General features: G+C 45.6%; 1 protein-coding gene across 2 annotated transcripts in view; it reads left to right on the top strand.

The window, feature by feature from the left end:
- Positions 1-8,428, top strand: part of LOC124025294 (transmembrane protein 192-like) — a 44,628-nt gene extending 36,200 nt beyond the window's left edge. The window contains exons 5-6 of one of the 2 annotated variants that reach the window (XM_046338855.1): positions 3,325-3,418; positions 8,295-8,428. In XM_046338855.1, coding sequence (XP_046194811.1) covers positions 3,325-3,418; positions 8,295-8,409 — 209 coding nt within the window. In that variant the 3' untranslated portion in view covers positions 8,410-8,428. Of the gene's footprint in view, positions 1-3,324; positions 3,452-8,294 lie in introns of both variants that reach the window. The other variant, XM_046338856.1, reaches the window with a different exon arrangement.
- Positions 8,429-14,083: the final 5,655 nt, after the last annotated feature.

The following is a 14,083-nucleotide window of genomic DNA, read 5'->3' as shown; positions in this document are numbered from 1 at the left end:
GTCCTTCTTCTCCTTCAGAATATAAAGTAGCAGCCTAGCTGTTGGCTCTTGGTGGTTGTAGCCCGTCCTTCTCCTTCCTTCAGAATATAAAGTAGCAGCCTAGCTGTTGGCTCTTGGTGGTTGTAGCCCGTCCTTCTCCTTCTCCTTCAGAATATAAAGTAGCAGCCTAGCTGTTGGCTCTTGGTGGTTGTAGCCCGTCCTTCTCCTTCTCCTTCAGAATATAAAGTAGCAGCCTAGCTGTTGGCTCTTGGTGGTTGTAGCCCGTCCTTCTCCTTCTCCTTTTAATTTAGAATATAAAGTAGCAGCCTAGCTGTTGGCTCTTGGTGGTTGTAGCCCGTCCTTCTCCTTCTCCTTCAGAATATAAAGTAGCAGCCTAGCTGTTGGCTCTTGGTGGTTGTAGCCCGTCCTTCTCCTTCTCCTTCAGAATATAAAGTAGCAGCCTAGCTGTTGGCTCTTGGTGGTTGTAGCCCGTCCTTCTCCTTCTCCTTCAGAATATAAAGTAGCAGCCTAGCTGTTGGCTCTTGGTGGTTGTAGCCCGTCCTTCTCCTTCAGAATATAAAGTAGCAGCCTAGCTGTTGGCTCTTAGTGGTTGTAGCTCGTCCTTCTCCTTCTCCTTTTCTTTTTAAATCTATCATTTTAATTCCATCCTCCATTGATTAGATATCTCCTAACCTTTACCACACGGAGGCTCTATGAGCCCATTGCCACTTTGATGACTTCTGATTGGCCAACAACAACAACAAGCTCTGGTGAAAAGCAGCAGCAAAAATTATCTGATGTCTTTCTTTGTCACTACTGCAGCAGTTGTTTGAAATTACACCCAATCAGATCAGACCCAGGACATTATTTACACTTCTGGATCCGGGCCCCAGATGGGGTCTGTGGTTTTGGGGTTCAGGTGGATCGGTGAAGACCATTACCCAGCACACGGCGCTGAACGAACAGCAGAGGAACGGCAGACAGACGGTGTGTGTCGTCTCTTAGAGGGAGGTGGAATGTGTCACATCTCTACTGTCCAACTACTGCACTCAACCCCTTCATCACATCCCTCTCTCTCACCCCTCTCTCTCTCTCTCTCTCTCTCTTCCTCCTCTCTCTCTCTCTCTCTCTCTCTCTCTCTCTCTCTCTCTCTCTCTCTCTCTCGCTCTCCCTCTCGCTCTCTCTCCTCTCTCTCTCTCGCTCTCTCTCTCTCTCGCTCTCTCTCTCTCTCTCTTCATCTCTCTCTCTCTTCATCTCTCTCTTCATCTCTCTCTTCATCTCTCTCTTCATCTCTCACTCTCTCTTCATCTCTTTCTCTCTATCCCTCTATCCCTCTCTCTCTCTATATATATATAGTTACCCTAAACACACACACAGAACCAACCTTGAGAAATACTTCACATTCCAGGGAGAGAGACTTGCACACCGTTACAACACTGTAAAAAGCCTTTATATCACATCTGAAATGTCTCTTCCTTTGGAACTTTTGTGAGTGTAATGTTTCCTGTGTCACTTCTGTTTATCTATTTCACTTGGCAAAGTAAACACATGTTTCCCTTTCCAATAAAGCCCCTTGAATTTAATTTGAGTGTGAGTCAGACTGAGGGGGACTGTGACTGAGGGGACTGTGACTGAGGGGACTGTGACTGAGGGGGACTGTGACTGAGGGGGACTGTGACTGAGGGGGACTGTGTCTGAGGGGGACTGTGTCTGAGGGGGACTGTGTCTGTGAGGGGGACTGTGACTGAGGGGACTGTGACTGAGGGGGACTGTGACTGAGGGGGACTGTGACTGAGGGGGACTGTGACTGAGGGGGACTGTGACTGAGGGGGTACTGTGACTGAGGGGGTGACTGAGGGGGACTGTGACTGAGGGGTACTGTGACTGAGGGGGTGACTGAGGGACTGTGACTGAGGGGGTACTGAGACTGACTGAGGGGGACTGTGACTGAGGGGGACTGTGACTGTCTGGGACTGTGACTCAGGGGGACTGTGACTTGAGGGGGACTGTGACTGAGGGGACTGTGACTGGGGGACTGTGACTGTGACTGAGGGGGACTGTGACTGTCTGGGACTGTGACTGTGACTGAGGGGGACTGTGACTGAGGGGGACTGTGACTGACTGAGGGGGACTGTGACTGACTGAGGGGGACTGTGACTGTCTGGGACTGTGACTGAGGGGACTGTGACTGAGGGGAGGGGGACTGTGACTGACTGAGGGGGACTGTGACTGACTGGGGGACTGTGACTGTCTGGGACTGTCTGGGGACTGTGACTGACTGTCTGAGGACTGTGACTGAGGGGGACTGTGACTGAGGGGGACTGTGAGGGGGACTGTGAGTGAGGGGGACTGTGACTGAGGGGGACTGTGACTGAGGGGGACTGTGACTGTGACTGGGGACTGTGACTGACTGGGGGGACTGTGTCTGTGACTGTCTGGGACTGTGACTGTGACTGACTGAGGGGGACTGTGACTGACTGAGGGGGACTGTGACTGACTGAGGGGGACTGTGACTGAAGGGGACTGTGACTGAGGGGACTGTGACTGAGGGGACTGTGACTGAGGGGACTGTGACTGAGGGGGGACTGTGACTGTGACTGTCTGGGACTGTGACTGAGGGGGACTGTGACTGTCTGGGACTGTGACTGTCTGAGGGGACTGTGACTGAAGGGGACTGTGACTGAAGGGGACTGTGACTGAAGGGGACTGTGACTGAGGGGGACTGTGTGTGACTGAGGGGACTGTGACTGAGGGGACTGTGACTGACTGAGGGGACTGTGTCTGAGGGGGACTGTGACTGAGGGGGTGACTGTCTGGGACTGTCTGTCTGGGACTGTGACTGAGGGGGACTGTGACTGAAGGGGACTGTGACTGAAGGGGACTGTGACTGAGGGGACTGTGACTGAGGGGGACTGTGACTGAGGGAGACTGTGACTGAGGGAGACTGTGTCTGAGGGAGTGACTGTGTCTGAGGGCTGTGTCTGAGGGGGACTGACTGTCTGGGACTCTGAGGGGGACTGTGTCTGAGGGGGACTGAAGGGACTGTCTGAGGGGACTGTGACTGTGGGGGGACTGTGACTGAGGGGGACTGTGACTGAGGGGGACTGTGACTGAGGGGGAGACTGAAGGAGCGAGGGAAAGCGAGGGAGAGAGTAGGGAAAGACTGATTGGTAACAAGATAATGGTGTGTGTGTGTGTGTGTGTGTGTGTGTGTGTGTGTGTGTGTGTGTGTGTGTGTGTGTGTGTGTGTGTGTGTGTGTGTGTGTGTGTGTGTGTGTGTGTGTGTGTGTGTGTGTGTGTGTGTGTGTGTGTGTGTGTGTGTGTGTGTGTTGTGTTCTCTCTCAGTCAGGGTGGTGAGGTTCAACAGAGACAGAGCTGGTCCAGATATCAGTCAGGAGGAACCATCTACCTCCTACAACACTACTGAGACTGGCTTCAGGTATATATACACCTAACCCTGGACTGGCTTCAGGTATATATACACACCTAACCCTGGACTGGCTTCAGGTATATACACCCTAACCCTGGACTGGCTTCAGGTATATATATATATACACCTAACCCTGGACTGGCTTCAGGTATATATACACCTAACCCTGGACTGGCTTCAGGTATATATACACCTAACCCTGGACTGACTTCAGGTATATATACACCTAACCCTGGACTGGCTTCAGGTATATATACACCTAACCCTGGACTGGCTTCAGGTATATATACACCTAACCCTGGACTGGCTTCAGGTATATATATGGCTTCATATATACACACTAACCCTGGACTGGCTTCAGGTATATACACACACCTAACCCTGGACTGGCTTCAGGTATATATATATATATACACCTAACCCTGGACTGGCTTCAGGTATATATACACACCTAACCCTGGACTGGCTTCAGGTATATATACACCTAACCCTGGACTGGCTTCAGGTATATACACACCTAACCCTGGACTGGCTTCAGGTATATATACACACTTGTGGTATATATACACCTAACCCTGGACTGGCTTCAGGTATATATAACCTGGACACACCTAACCCTGGACTGGCTTCAGGTATATATACACTAACCCTGGACTGGCTTCGGTATATACACCTAACCCTGGACTGACTTCAGGTATATATATATATATACACACCTAACCCTGGACTGGCTTCAGGTATATACCACACTAACCCTGGACTGGCTTCAGGTATATATACACCCTAACCCTGGACTGGCTTCAGGTATATACACCTAACCCTGGACTGGCTTCAGGTATATATACACCTAACCCTGGACTGGCTTCAGGTATATATACACCTAACCCTGGACTGGTTTCAGGTATATATACACCTAACCCTGGACTGGCTTCAGGTATATATACACTAACCCTGGACTGGCTTCAGGTATATATACACTAACCCTGGACTGGCTTCAGGTATATATATATATACACACACCTAACCCTGGACTGGCTTCAGGTATATATACACCTAACCCTGGACTGGCTTCAGTATATATACTAACCCTGGACTGGCTTCAGGTATATATATATATATATACCTAACCCTGACTGGCTTCAGGTATATATACACCTAACCCTGGACTGGCTTCAGGTATATATATATATATATATACACACTAACCCTGGACTGGCTTCAGGTATATATACACCTAGCTGACACCTGGACTGGCTTCAGGTATATATACACACCCAACCCTGGACTGGCTTCAGGTATATATACACCTAACCCTGGACTGGCTTCAGGTATATATATATATATATATACTAACCCTGGACTGGCTTCAGGTATATATAGATATACACACCTAACCCTGACAGACCTAACCTGGACTGGCTTCAGGTATATATACACTAACCCTGGACTGACTTCAGGGGTATATATACACCTAACCCTGGACTGGCTTCAGGTATATACACACCTAACCCTGGACTGGCTTCAGGTATATATACACCTAACCCTGGACTGACTTCCAGGTATATATACACCTAACCCTGGACTGACTTCAGGTATATATATATATATACACACCTAACCCTGGACTGACTTCAGGTATATATATATATATATATACCTAACCCTGGACTGACTTCAGGTATATATATATATATATACACACCTAACCCTGGACTGGCTTCAGGTATATATACACAGCTAACCCTGGACTGACTTCAGGTATATATACACACCTATATACACACACCTAACCCTGGACTGACTTCAGGTATATATATATATATACACACCTAACCCTGGACTGACTTCAGGTATATATACACACCTAACCCTGGACTGACTTCAGGTATATATACACACCTAACCCTGGACTGACTTCAGGTATATATATATATATATATATATACACACCTAACCCTGGACTGACTTCAGGTATATATATATATACACACCTAACCCTGGACTGACTTCAGGTATATATATATATACACACCTAACCCTGGACTGACTTCAGGTATATATATATACACACCTAACCCTGGACTGACTTCAGGTATATATACACACCTAACCCTGGACTGACTTCAGGTATATATACACCTAACCCTGGACTGACTTCAGGTATATATATATATATACACCTAACCCTGGACTGACTTCAGGTATATATATATATATATACACACCTAACCCTGGACTGACTTCAGGTATATATATATATAACCCTGGATATATACACACCTAACCCTGGACTGACTTCAGGTATATATATATATATATACACACCTAACCCTAAACTGGACTGGCTTCAGGTGTATATATATATATATACTTCAGGTGTGTATATATATACACCTAACCCTGGACTGACTTCAGGTATATATATATATACACACCTAACCCTGGACTGACTTCAGGTATATATATATATATACACACCTAACCCTGGACCGGCTTCAGATATATATATAGAGAGTGATATATATATATATATACACCTAACCCTGATGACTTCAGGTATATATATATATATATACACACCTAACCCTGGACTGACTTCAGGACTGACTTCAGGTGTATATATATATATATATATATACACCTAACCCTGGACCTAACCCTAACCCTGGACTGACTTCAGGTATATATATATATATATACACACCTAACCCTGGACTGACTTCAGGTATATATATATATACACACCTAACCTGGACTGACTTCAGGTATATATATATATATACACACTAACCCTGACTGACTTCAGGTATGTATATATATATATACACCTGACTTCAGGTATATATATATATATATACACCTAACCCTGACTGACTTCAGGTATATATATATATATATATATACCCTAACCCTGGACTGACTTCAGGTATATATATATATATATATACACACCTAACCCTGGACTGACTTCAGATATATACACACCTAACCCTGGACTGACTTCAGGTATATATACCTGTGGTCTTCTGTTGCTCAGTTGGTAGAGCATGGCGCTAACCCAGGGTAGTGGGTTCGATCCTGACTACGTAGAATGTATGCACACATGACTGTAAGTATATAAATGGCATATTTTATTATTATTATTATTATATATTATATATATATATACACCTAACCCTGGACTGACTTCAGGTATATATACACACCTAACCCTGGACTGACTTCAGGTATATATATATATATATACACCTAACCCTGACTCATAGGTATATACACACCTAACCCCTGGACTGACTTCAGGTATATATATATATATATATACACACCTAACCCTGGACTGACTTCAGGTATATATATATATACACCCTAACCCTGGACTGACTTCAGATGTATATATATATATATATATATATATATATATATATACACCTAACCCTACACACCTAACCCTGACTTCAGGTATAACCTTGGACTTCAGGTATATATATATATACACACCTAACCCTGGACTGACTTCAGGTATATATATATATATATACACACCTAACCCTGGACTGACTTCAGGTATATATATACACACCTAACCCTGGACCTGACTTCAGGTATATATATATATATACACACCTAACCCCTGGACTGACTTCAGGTGTATATATATATATATAACCCTGGACTATATATATATATATACACACCTAACCCTGACTGACTTCAGGTATATATATATATATACACACCTAACCCTGGACTGACTTCAGGTATATATATATATATATATACACACTGACTAACCCTGGACTGACTTCAGGTATATATACACCTAACCCCTGGACTGACTTCAGGTATATATATATACACACCCTAACCCTGGTTGACTTCAGGTATATATATATATATATAATATATATATATATATATATATATATACACACCTAACCCTGGACTGACTTCAGGTATATATATATATACATACATACACCTAACCCTGGACTGACTTTTTCAGGTATATATATATATACACACCTAACCCTGGACTGACTTCAGGTATATATATATATACACACCTAACCCTGGACTGACTTCAGGTATATATATATATATATATATATATATATATATATATATATATATATATATACCTAACCCTGGACTGGACTAACCTAACCCTGACTGACTTCAGGTATATATATATATATACATACATACACCTAACCCTGGACTGACTTCAGGTATATATATATACACACCTAACCCTGACTGACTTCAGGTATATATATATATACACACCTAACCCTTGACTGACTTCCTCAGGTATATATATACACACCTAACCCTGGACTGACTTCAGGTATATATATATATATATACACACACCTAACCCTGGACTGACTTGTGTATATATATATATATATATACACCTAACCCTGGACTGACTTCAGGCATATATATATATATATACACTAACCCTGGACTGACTTCAGGTATATATATATATATATATATATACACACCTAACCCTGACTGACTTCAGGTATATATATATATATATATATATACACACCTAACCCTGGACTGACTTCAGGTATATACACCCTAACCCTGGACTGACTTCAGGTATATATATATATACACACCTAACCCTGGACTGACTTCAGGTATATATATATATACACACCTAACCCTGGACTGACTTCAGGTATATATATATATATACACCTAACCCTGGACCTAACCCTGGACTGACTTCAGGTATGTATGTATGTATATATATATATACACACCTATATGACTAGGTATATATAAACCTAACCCTTATGTTAACACCTAATGTTGCCTTTTCATTGTTCTAACGTTGTCCTGACCTTGTTATCCTGTTCCTCTCCAGAGAGGGCTCCAGTCTGGAGGAGGTAGTGGAGAAACAAGCTGATCTCATCGACTACCTGAAGCAACACAACACCTTACTGAGCAAGAGACTGCTCAACATGACTGTTCAGCACTGACCACAATACAACCACAACACAACCATAAGAGACAGAGAGAGGAGGATGGAAGAAGAGAAGAGTGTCACAGATTAGAGGACTCGAGTTTTATTTCTCTGTGACCACCCCAAGTGACCTCTGGGTAGTGTGTGTGCGTAGAGATTGTGTGTCTGTGTAGAGATTGTGTGTGAAAAGGGTAGTCATTAGAGATATGTGAGAAAGAGGGAGAAGAAGGGAGGAGAGATGATGGAGGGAGAGAGAGAGAAAAAGAGGGAGGGAGGGAGAGAGAGGAAGAGAGAAGGGAGAAAGAGAGAGACGAGGGAGGGAACCATGTTATCAGGGCCGTGTGTGTGTGTGCGTGTGTGTGTGTGTGTGTGCGTGCGTGCGTGCGTGCGTGTGTTCCACAGAAATGTTTTACGTGTGTTTTCTCAATGCAGTGTGATTTTATATAAACTCAGCAGAAAATGAAACGTTCTCTCACTGTCAACTGCATTTATTTTCAGCAAACTTAACGGGTAAATATTTGTATGAACATAAGATTCATCAACTGAGACATAAACTGAACAAGTTCCGCAGACATGTGACTAACAGAAATGGAATAATGTGTCCCTGAACAAAGGGGGGGTCAAAATAAAAAGTAACAGTCAGTATCTGGTGTGGCCACCAGCTGCATTAATACTGCAGTGCATCTCCTCCTCATGGATTGCACCAGATGTTCTTGCTGTGAGACATTTCTGGGAGGAATGGCCCTAGCCCTCACCCTCCGATCCAACAGGTCCCAGACATGCTCAATGGGATTGAGATCCGGGCTCTTCGCTGGCCATGGTGAGTGTCTTGCAAGAAGTCACGCACAGAACGAGCAGTATGGCTGGTGGCATTGTCATGCTGGAGGGTCATGTCAGGATGAGCCTGCAGGAAGGGTACCACATGAGGGAGGAGGATGTCTTCTCTGTTACGCACAGCGTCATTGAGGGCAATCTCAACAACAAGCTCAGTCCGATGATGCTGTGACACATCGCCCCAGACCATGACGGACCCTCCACCTCCAAATCGATCCCGCTCCAGACTACAGGCCTCGGTGTAACGCTCATTCCTTTGACGATAAACGTGAATCCGACCATCACCCCTGGTGAGACAAAACCGAGACTCGTCAGTGAAGAGACCTTCTTGCCTGTCCTGTCTGGTCCGGCGACGTTGTTGACTGTGATGTCTGGTGAGGGACCTGCCTTACAACAGGCCTACAAGTCCTCAGTCCAGCATCTCTCAGCCTATTGCGGACGGTCTGAGCACTGATGGAGGGATTGTGCGTTCCTGGTGTAACTTGGTAGTTGTTGTTGCCATCCTGTACCTGTCCCACAGGTGTGATGTTCGGATGTACCGATCCTGTGCATGTGTTGTTACACTTGGTCTGCCATTGCGAGGACGATCAGCTGTCCATCCTGTCTCCCTGTAGTGCTGTCTTAGGGCGTCTCATAGTACGGACATTGCAATTTATTGCCCTGGCCACATCTGCAGTCCTCATGCCTCCTTGCAACATGCCTAAGGCACATTTAAACAGATGAGCAGGGACACTGGGTATCTTTCTTTTGGTGTTTTTCAGAGTTAGTAGACAGGCCTCTTTAGTGACCTAAGTTTTCATAACTGTGACCTTAATTGCCTATGTCTGTAAAAGCAACGACCGTTCCACAGGTGCATGTTCATTAATTGTTTATGGTTCATTGAACAATCATGGGAAACAGTGTTTAAACCCTTTACAATGAAGATCTGTGAAGTTATATTGATTTTTTTTACAAATTATCTTTGAAAGACCGGGTCCTGAAAGGGGGACGTTTCTTTTTTTGCTGAGTTTAGTCCTCGTGACTTAATGTGTAAATGAGGTTAATAAATGGAAGTGTAAATGAAAAACAGCTGTGTTGTCTTCTGTAGTTACCTAAACAAGATATCTCTAACTGTACCATGTTGTAACAGCCACTGAGACTCCTACTATTCCTAATGGGATGGACTGAGACTCCTACCATCCCTAATGGGCTGGACTGAGACTCCTACCATTCCTAATGGGCTGGACTGAGACTCCTACCATTCCTAATGGGATAGACTGAGACTCCTACCATTCCTAATGGGATGGACTGAGACTCCTACCATTCCTGATGGGATGGACTGAGACCCCTACCATTCCTGATGGGCTGGACTGAGACTCCTGCCATTCCTAATGGGCTGGACTGAGACTCCTACCATTCCTAATGGGCTGGACTGAGACTCCTACCATTCCTAATGGGCTGGACTGAGACTCCTACCATTCCTAATGGGCTGGACTGAGACTCCTACCATTCCTAATGGGCTGAACTGAGACTCCTACCATTCCTAATGGGCTGGACTGAGACTCCTACCATTCCTAATGGGCTGGACTGAGACTCCTACCATTCCTAATGGGATGGACTGAGACCCTACCATTCCTAATGGGATGGACTGAGACCCCTACCATTCCTGATGGGCTGGACTGGAGACCCCTACCATTCCTGATGGGCTGGACTGAGACTACTGCCATTCCTAATGGGCTGGACTGAGACTCCTACCATTCCTAATGGGCTGGACTGAGACTCCTACCATTCCTAATGGGCTGGACTGAGACTCCTACCATTCCTAATGGGCTGGACTGAGACTCCTACCATTCCTAATGGGCTGAACTGAGACTCCTACCATTCCTAATGGGCTGGACTGAGACTCCTACCATTCCTAATGGGCTGAACTGAGACTCCTACCATTCCTAATGGGATGGACTGAGACTCCTACCATTCCTAATGGGCTGGACTGAGACTCCTACCATTCCTAATGGGATGGACTGAGACTCCTACCATTCCTGATGGGATGGACTGAGACCCCTACCATTCCTGATGGGCTGGACTGAGACTCCTGCCATTCCTAATGGGCTGGACTGAGACTCCTACCATTCCTAATGGGCTGGACTGAGACTCCTACCATTCCTAATGGGCTGGACTGAGACTCCTACCATTCCTAATGGGCTGGACTGAGACTCCTACCATTCCTAATGGGCTGAACTGAGACTCCTACCATTCCTAATGGGCTGGACTGAGACTCCTACCATTCCTAATGGGCTGGACTGAGACTCCTACCATTCCTAATGGGATGGACTGAGACCCCTACCATTCCTAATGGGATGGACTGAGACCCCTACCATTCCTGATGGGCTGGACTGAGACCCCTACCATTCCTGATGGGCTGGACTGAGACTACTGCCATTCCTAATGGGCTGGACTGAGACTCCTACCATTCCTAATGGGCTGGACTGAGACTCCTACCATTCCTAATGGGCTGGACTGAGACTCCTACCATTCCTAATGGGCTGGACTGAGACTCCTACCATTCCTAATGGGCTGAACTGAGACTCCTACCATTCCTAATGGGCTGGACTGAGACTCCTACCATTCCTAATGGGCTGAACTGAGACTCCTACCATTCCTAATGGGATGGACTGAGACTCCTACCATTCCTAATGGGCTGGACTGAGACTCCTACCATTCCTAATGGGCTGGACTGAGACTCCTACCATTCCTAATGGGATAGACTGAGACTCCTACCATTCCTAATGGGATGGACTGAGACCCCTACCATTCCTGATGGGCTGGACTGAGACCCCTACCATTCCTGATGGGCTGGACTGAGACTCCTTCCTACCATTCCTAATGGGCTGGACTGAGACTCCTACCATTCCTAATGGGCTGGACTGAGACTCCTGCCATTCCTAATGGATGGGCTGGACTGAGACTCCTACCATTCCTAATGGGCTGGACTGAGACTCCTACCATTCCTAATGGGCTGGACTGAGACTCCTACCATTCCTAATGGGCTGGACTGAGACTCCTACCATTCCTAATTCCTAATGGGCTGAACTGATGGGCTGGACTGAGACTCCTACCATTCCTAATGGGCTGGACTGAGACTCCTACCATTCCTAATGGGATGGACTGAGACCCCTACCATTCCTAATGGGATGGACTGAGACCCCTACCATTCCTGATGGGCTGGACTGAGACCCCTACCATTCCTGATGGGCTGGACTGAGACTACTGCCATTCTAATGGGCTGGACTGAGACTCCTACCATTCCTAATGGGCTGGACTGAGACTCCTACCATTCCTAATGGGCTGGACTGAGACTCCTACCATTCCTAATGGGCTGGACTGAGACTCCTACCATTCCTAATGGGCTGAACTGAGACTCCTACCATTCCTAATGGGATGGACTGAGACTCCTACCATTCCTACTGAGACTCCTACCATTCCTAATGGGCTGGACTGAGACTCCTACCATTCCTAATGGGATGGACTGAGACTCCTACCATTCCTAATGGGCTGGACTGAGACTCCTACCATTCCTAATGGGCTGGACTGAGACTCCTACCATTCCTAATGGGATAGACTGAGACTCCTACCATTCCTAATGGGATGGACTGAGACCCCTACCATTCCTGATGGGCTGGACTGAGACCCCTACCATTCCTGATGGGCTGGACTGAGACTCCTACCATTCCTAATGGGCTGGACTGAGACTCCTACCATTCCTAATGGGCTGGACTGAGACTCCTGCCATTCCTAATGGGCTGGCCTGAGACTCCTACCATTCCTAATGGGATGGACTGAGACTCCTACCATTCCTAATGGTCTGGACTCCTACCATTCCCACGGAGGACTGAGTCCAAGCATTACACCAGACCAACTACCATGTTGTAACAGCCACTGAGACTCCTACCATTCCTAATGGGATGGACTGAGACTCCTACCATTCCTAATGGGATGGACTGAGACTCCTACCATCCCTAATGGGCTGGACTGAGACTCCTACCATTCCTAATGTGGACGCATTACACCAGACCAACTACCATGTTGTAACAACCACTGAGACTCCTGCCATTCCTAATGGGATGGACTGAGACTCCTACCATTCCTAATGGGCTGGACTGAGACTCCTACCATTCCCTAATGGGCTGGACTGAGCATTACACCAGACCAACTACCATTCCTAATGGGATGGACTGAGACTCCTACCATTCCTAATGGGCTGGACTGAGACTCCTACCATTCCTAATGGGCTGGACTGAGACTCCTACCATTCCTAATGGGCTGGACTGAGACTCCTACCATTCCTAATGGGCTGGACTGAGACTCCTACCATTCCTAATGGGATGGACTGAGATGGTCAATGGGATGGACTTGGTCATTACACCAGACTGAAAAGAGTATACACAGATTGTTTTATTATTAAAAGGTAATTAATTGGAACATACTGTACATTTGAAGTGCATTTCTCCCATAAAAACACTTATTCTGTATATTGTATTAGTCTGAGCTGTAGTTTTTATGGTACCCAGATCGTACTGTGGTATATAGTATAAATGTTTTGGTACTGTGGTATATAGTATAAATGTCTTGGTACTGTGGTATATAGTATAAATGTCTTGGTACTGTGGTATATAGTATAAATGTTTTGGTACTGTGGTATATAGTATAAATGTCTTGGTACTGTGGTATATAGTATAAATGTTTTGGTACTGTGGTATATAGTATAAATGTTTTGGTACTGTGGTATATAGTATAAATGTCTCAGTACCCAGATAGATGGCGGTGGTATGTACATGAAGTGATGTGAGCAGGAAGGCAGGTAGTGTAGTGACTCCAGT

This window comes from Oncorhynchus gorbuscha, unplaced genomic scaffold, assembly GCF_021184085.1.
Source record: "Oncorhynchus gorbuscha isolate QuinsamMale2020 ecotype Even-year unplaced genomic scaffold, OgorEven_v1.0 Un_scaffold_2222, whole genome shotgun sequence".
Classification (NCBI taxonomy): Eukaryota; Metazoa; Chordata; class Actinopteri; order Salmoniformes; family Salmonidae; genus Oncorhynchus; species Oncorhynchus gorbuscha.
Note: the sequence above shows the minus strand (reverse complement) of the source record. Positions and strands in the feature narration are given on the sequence as shown.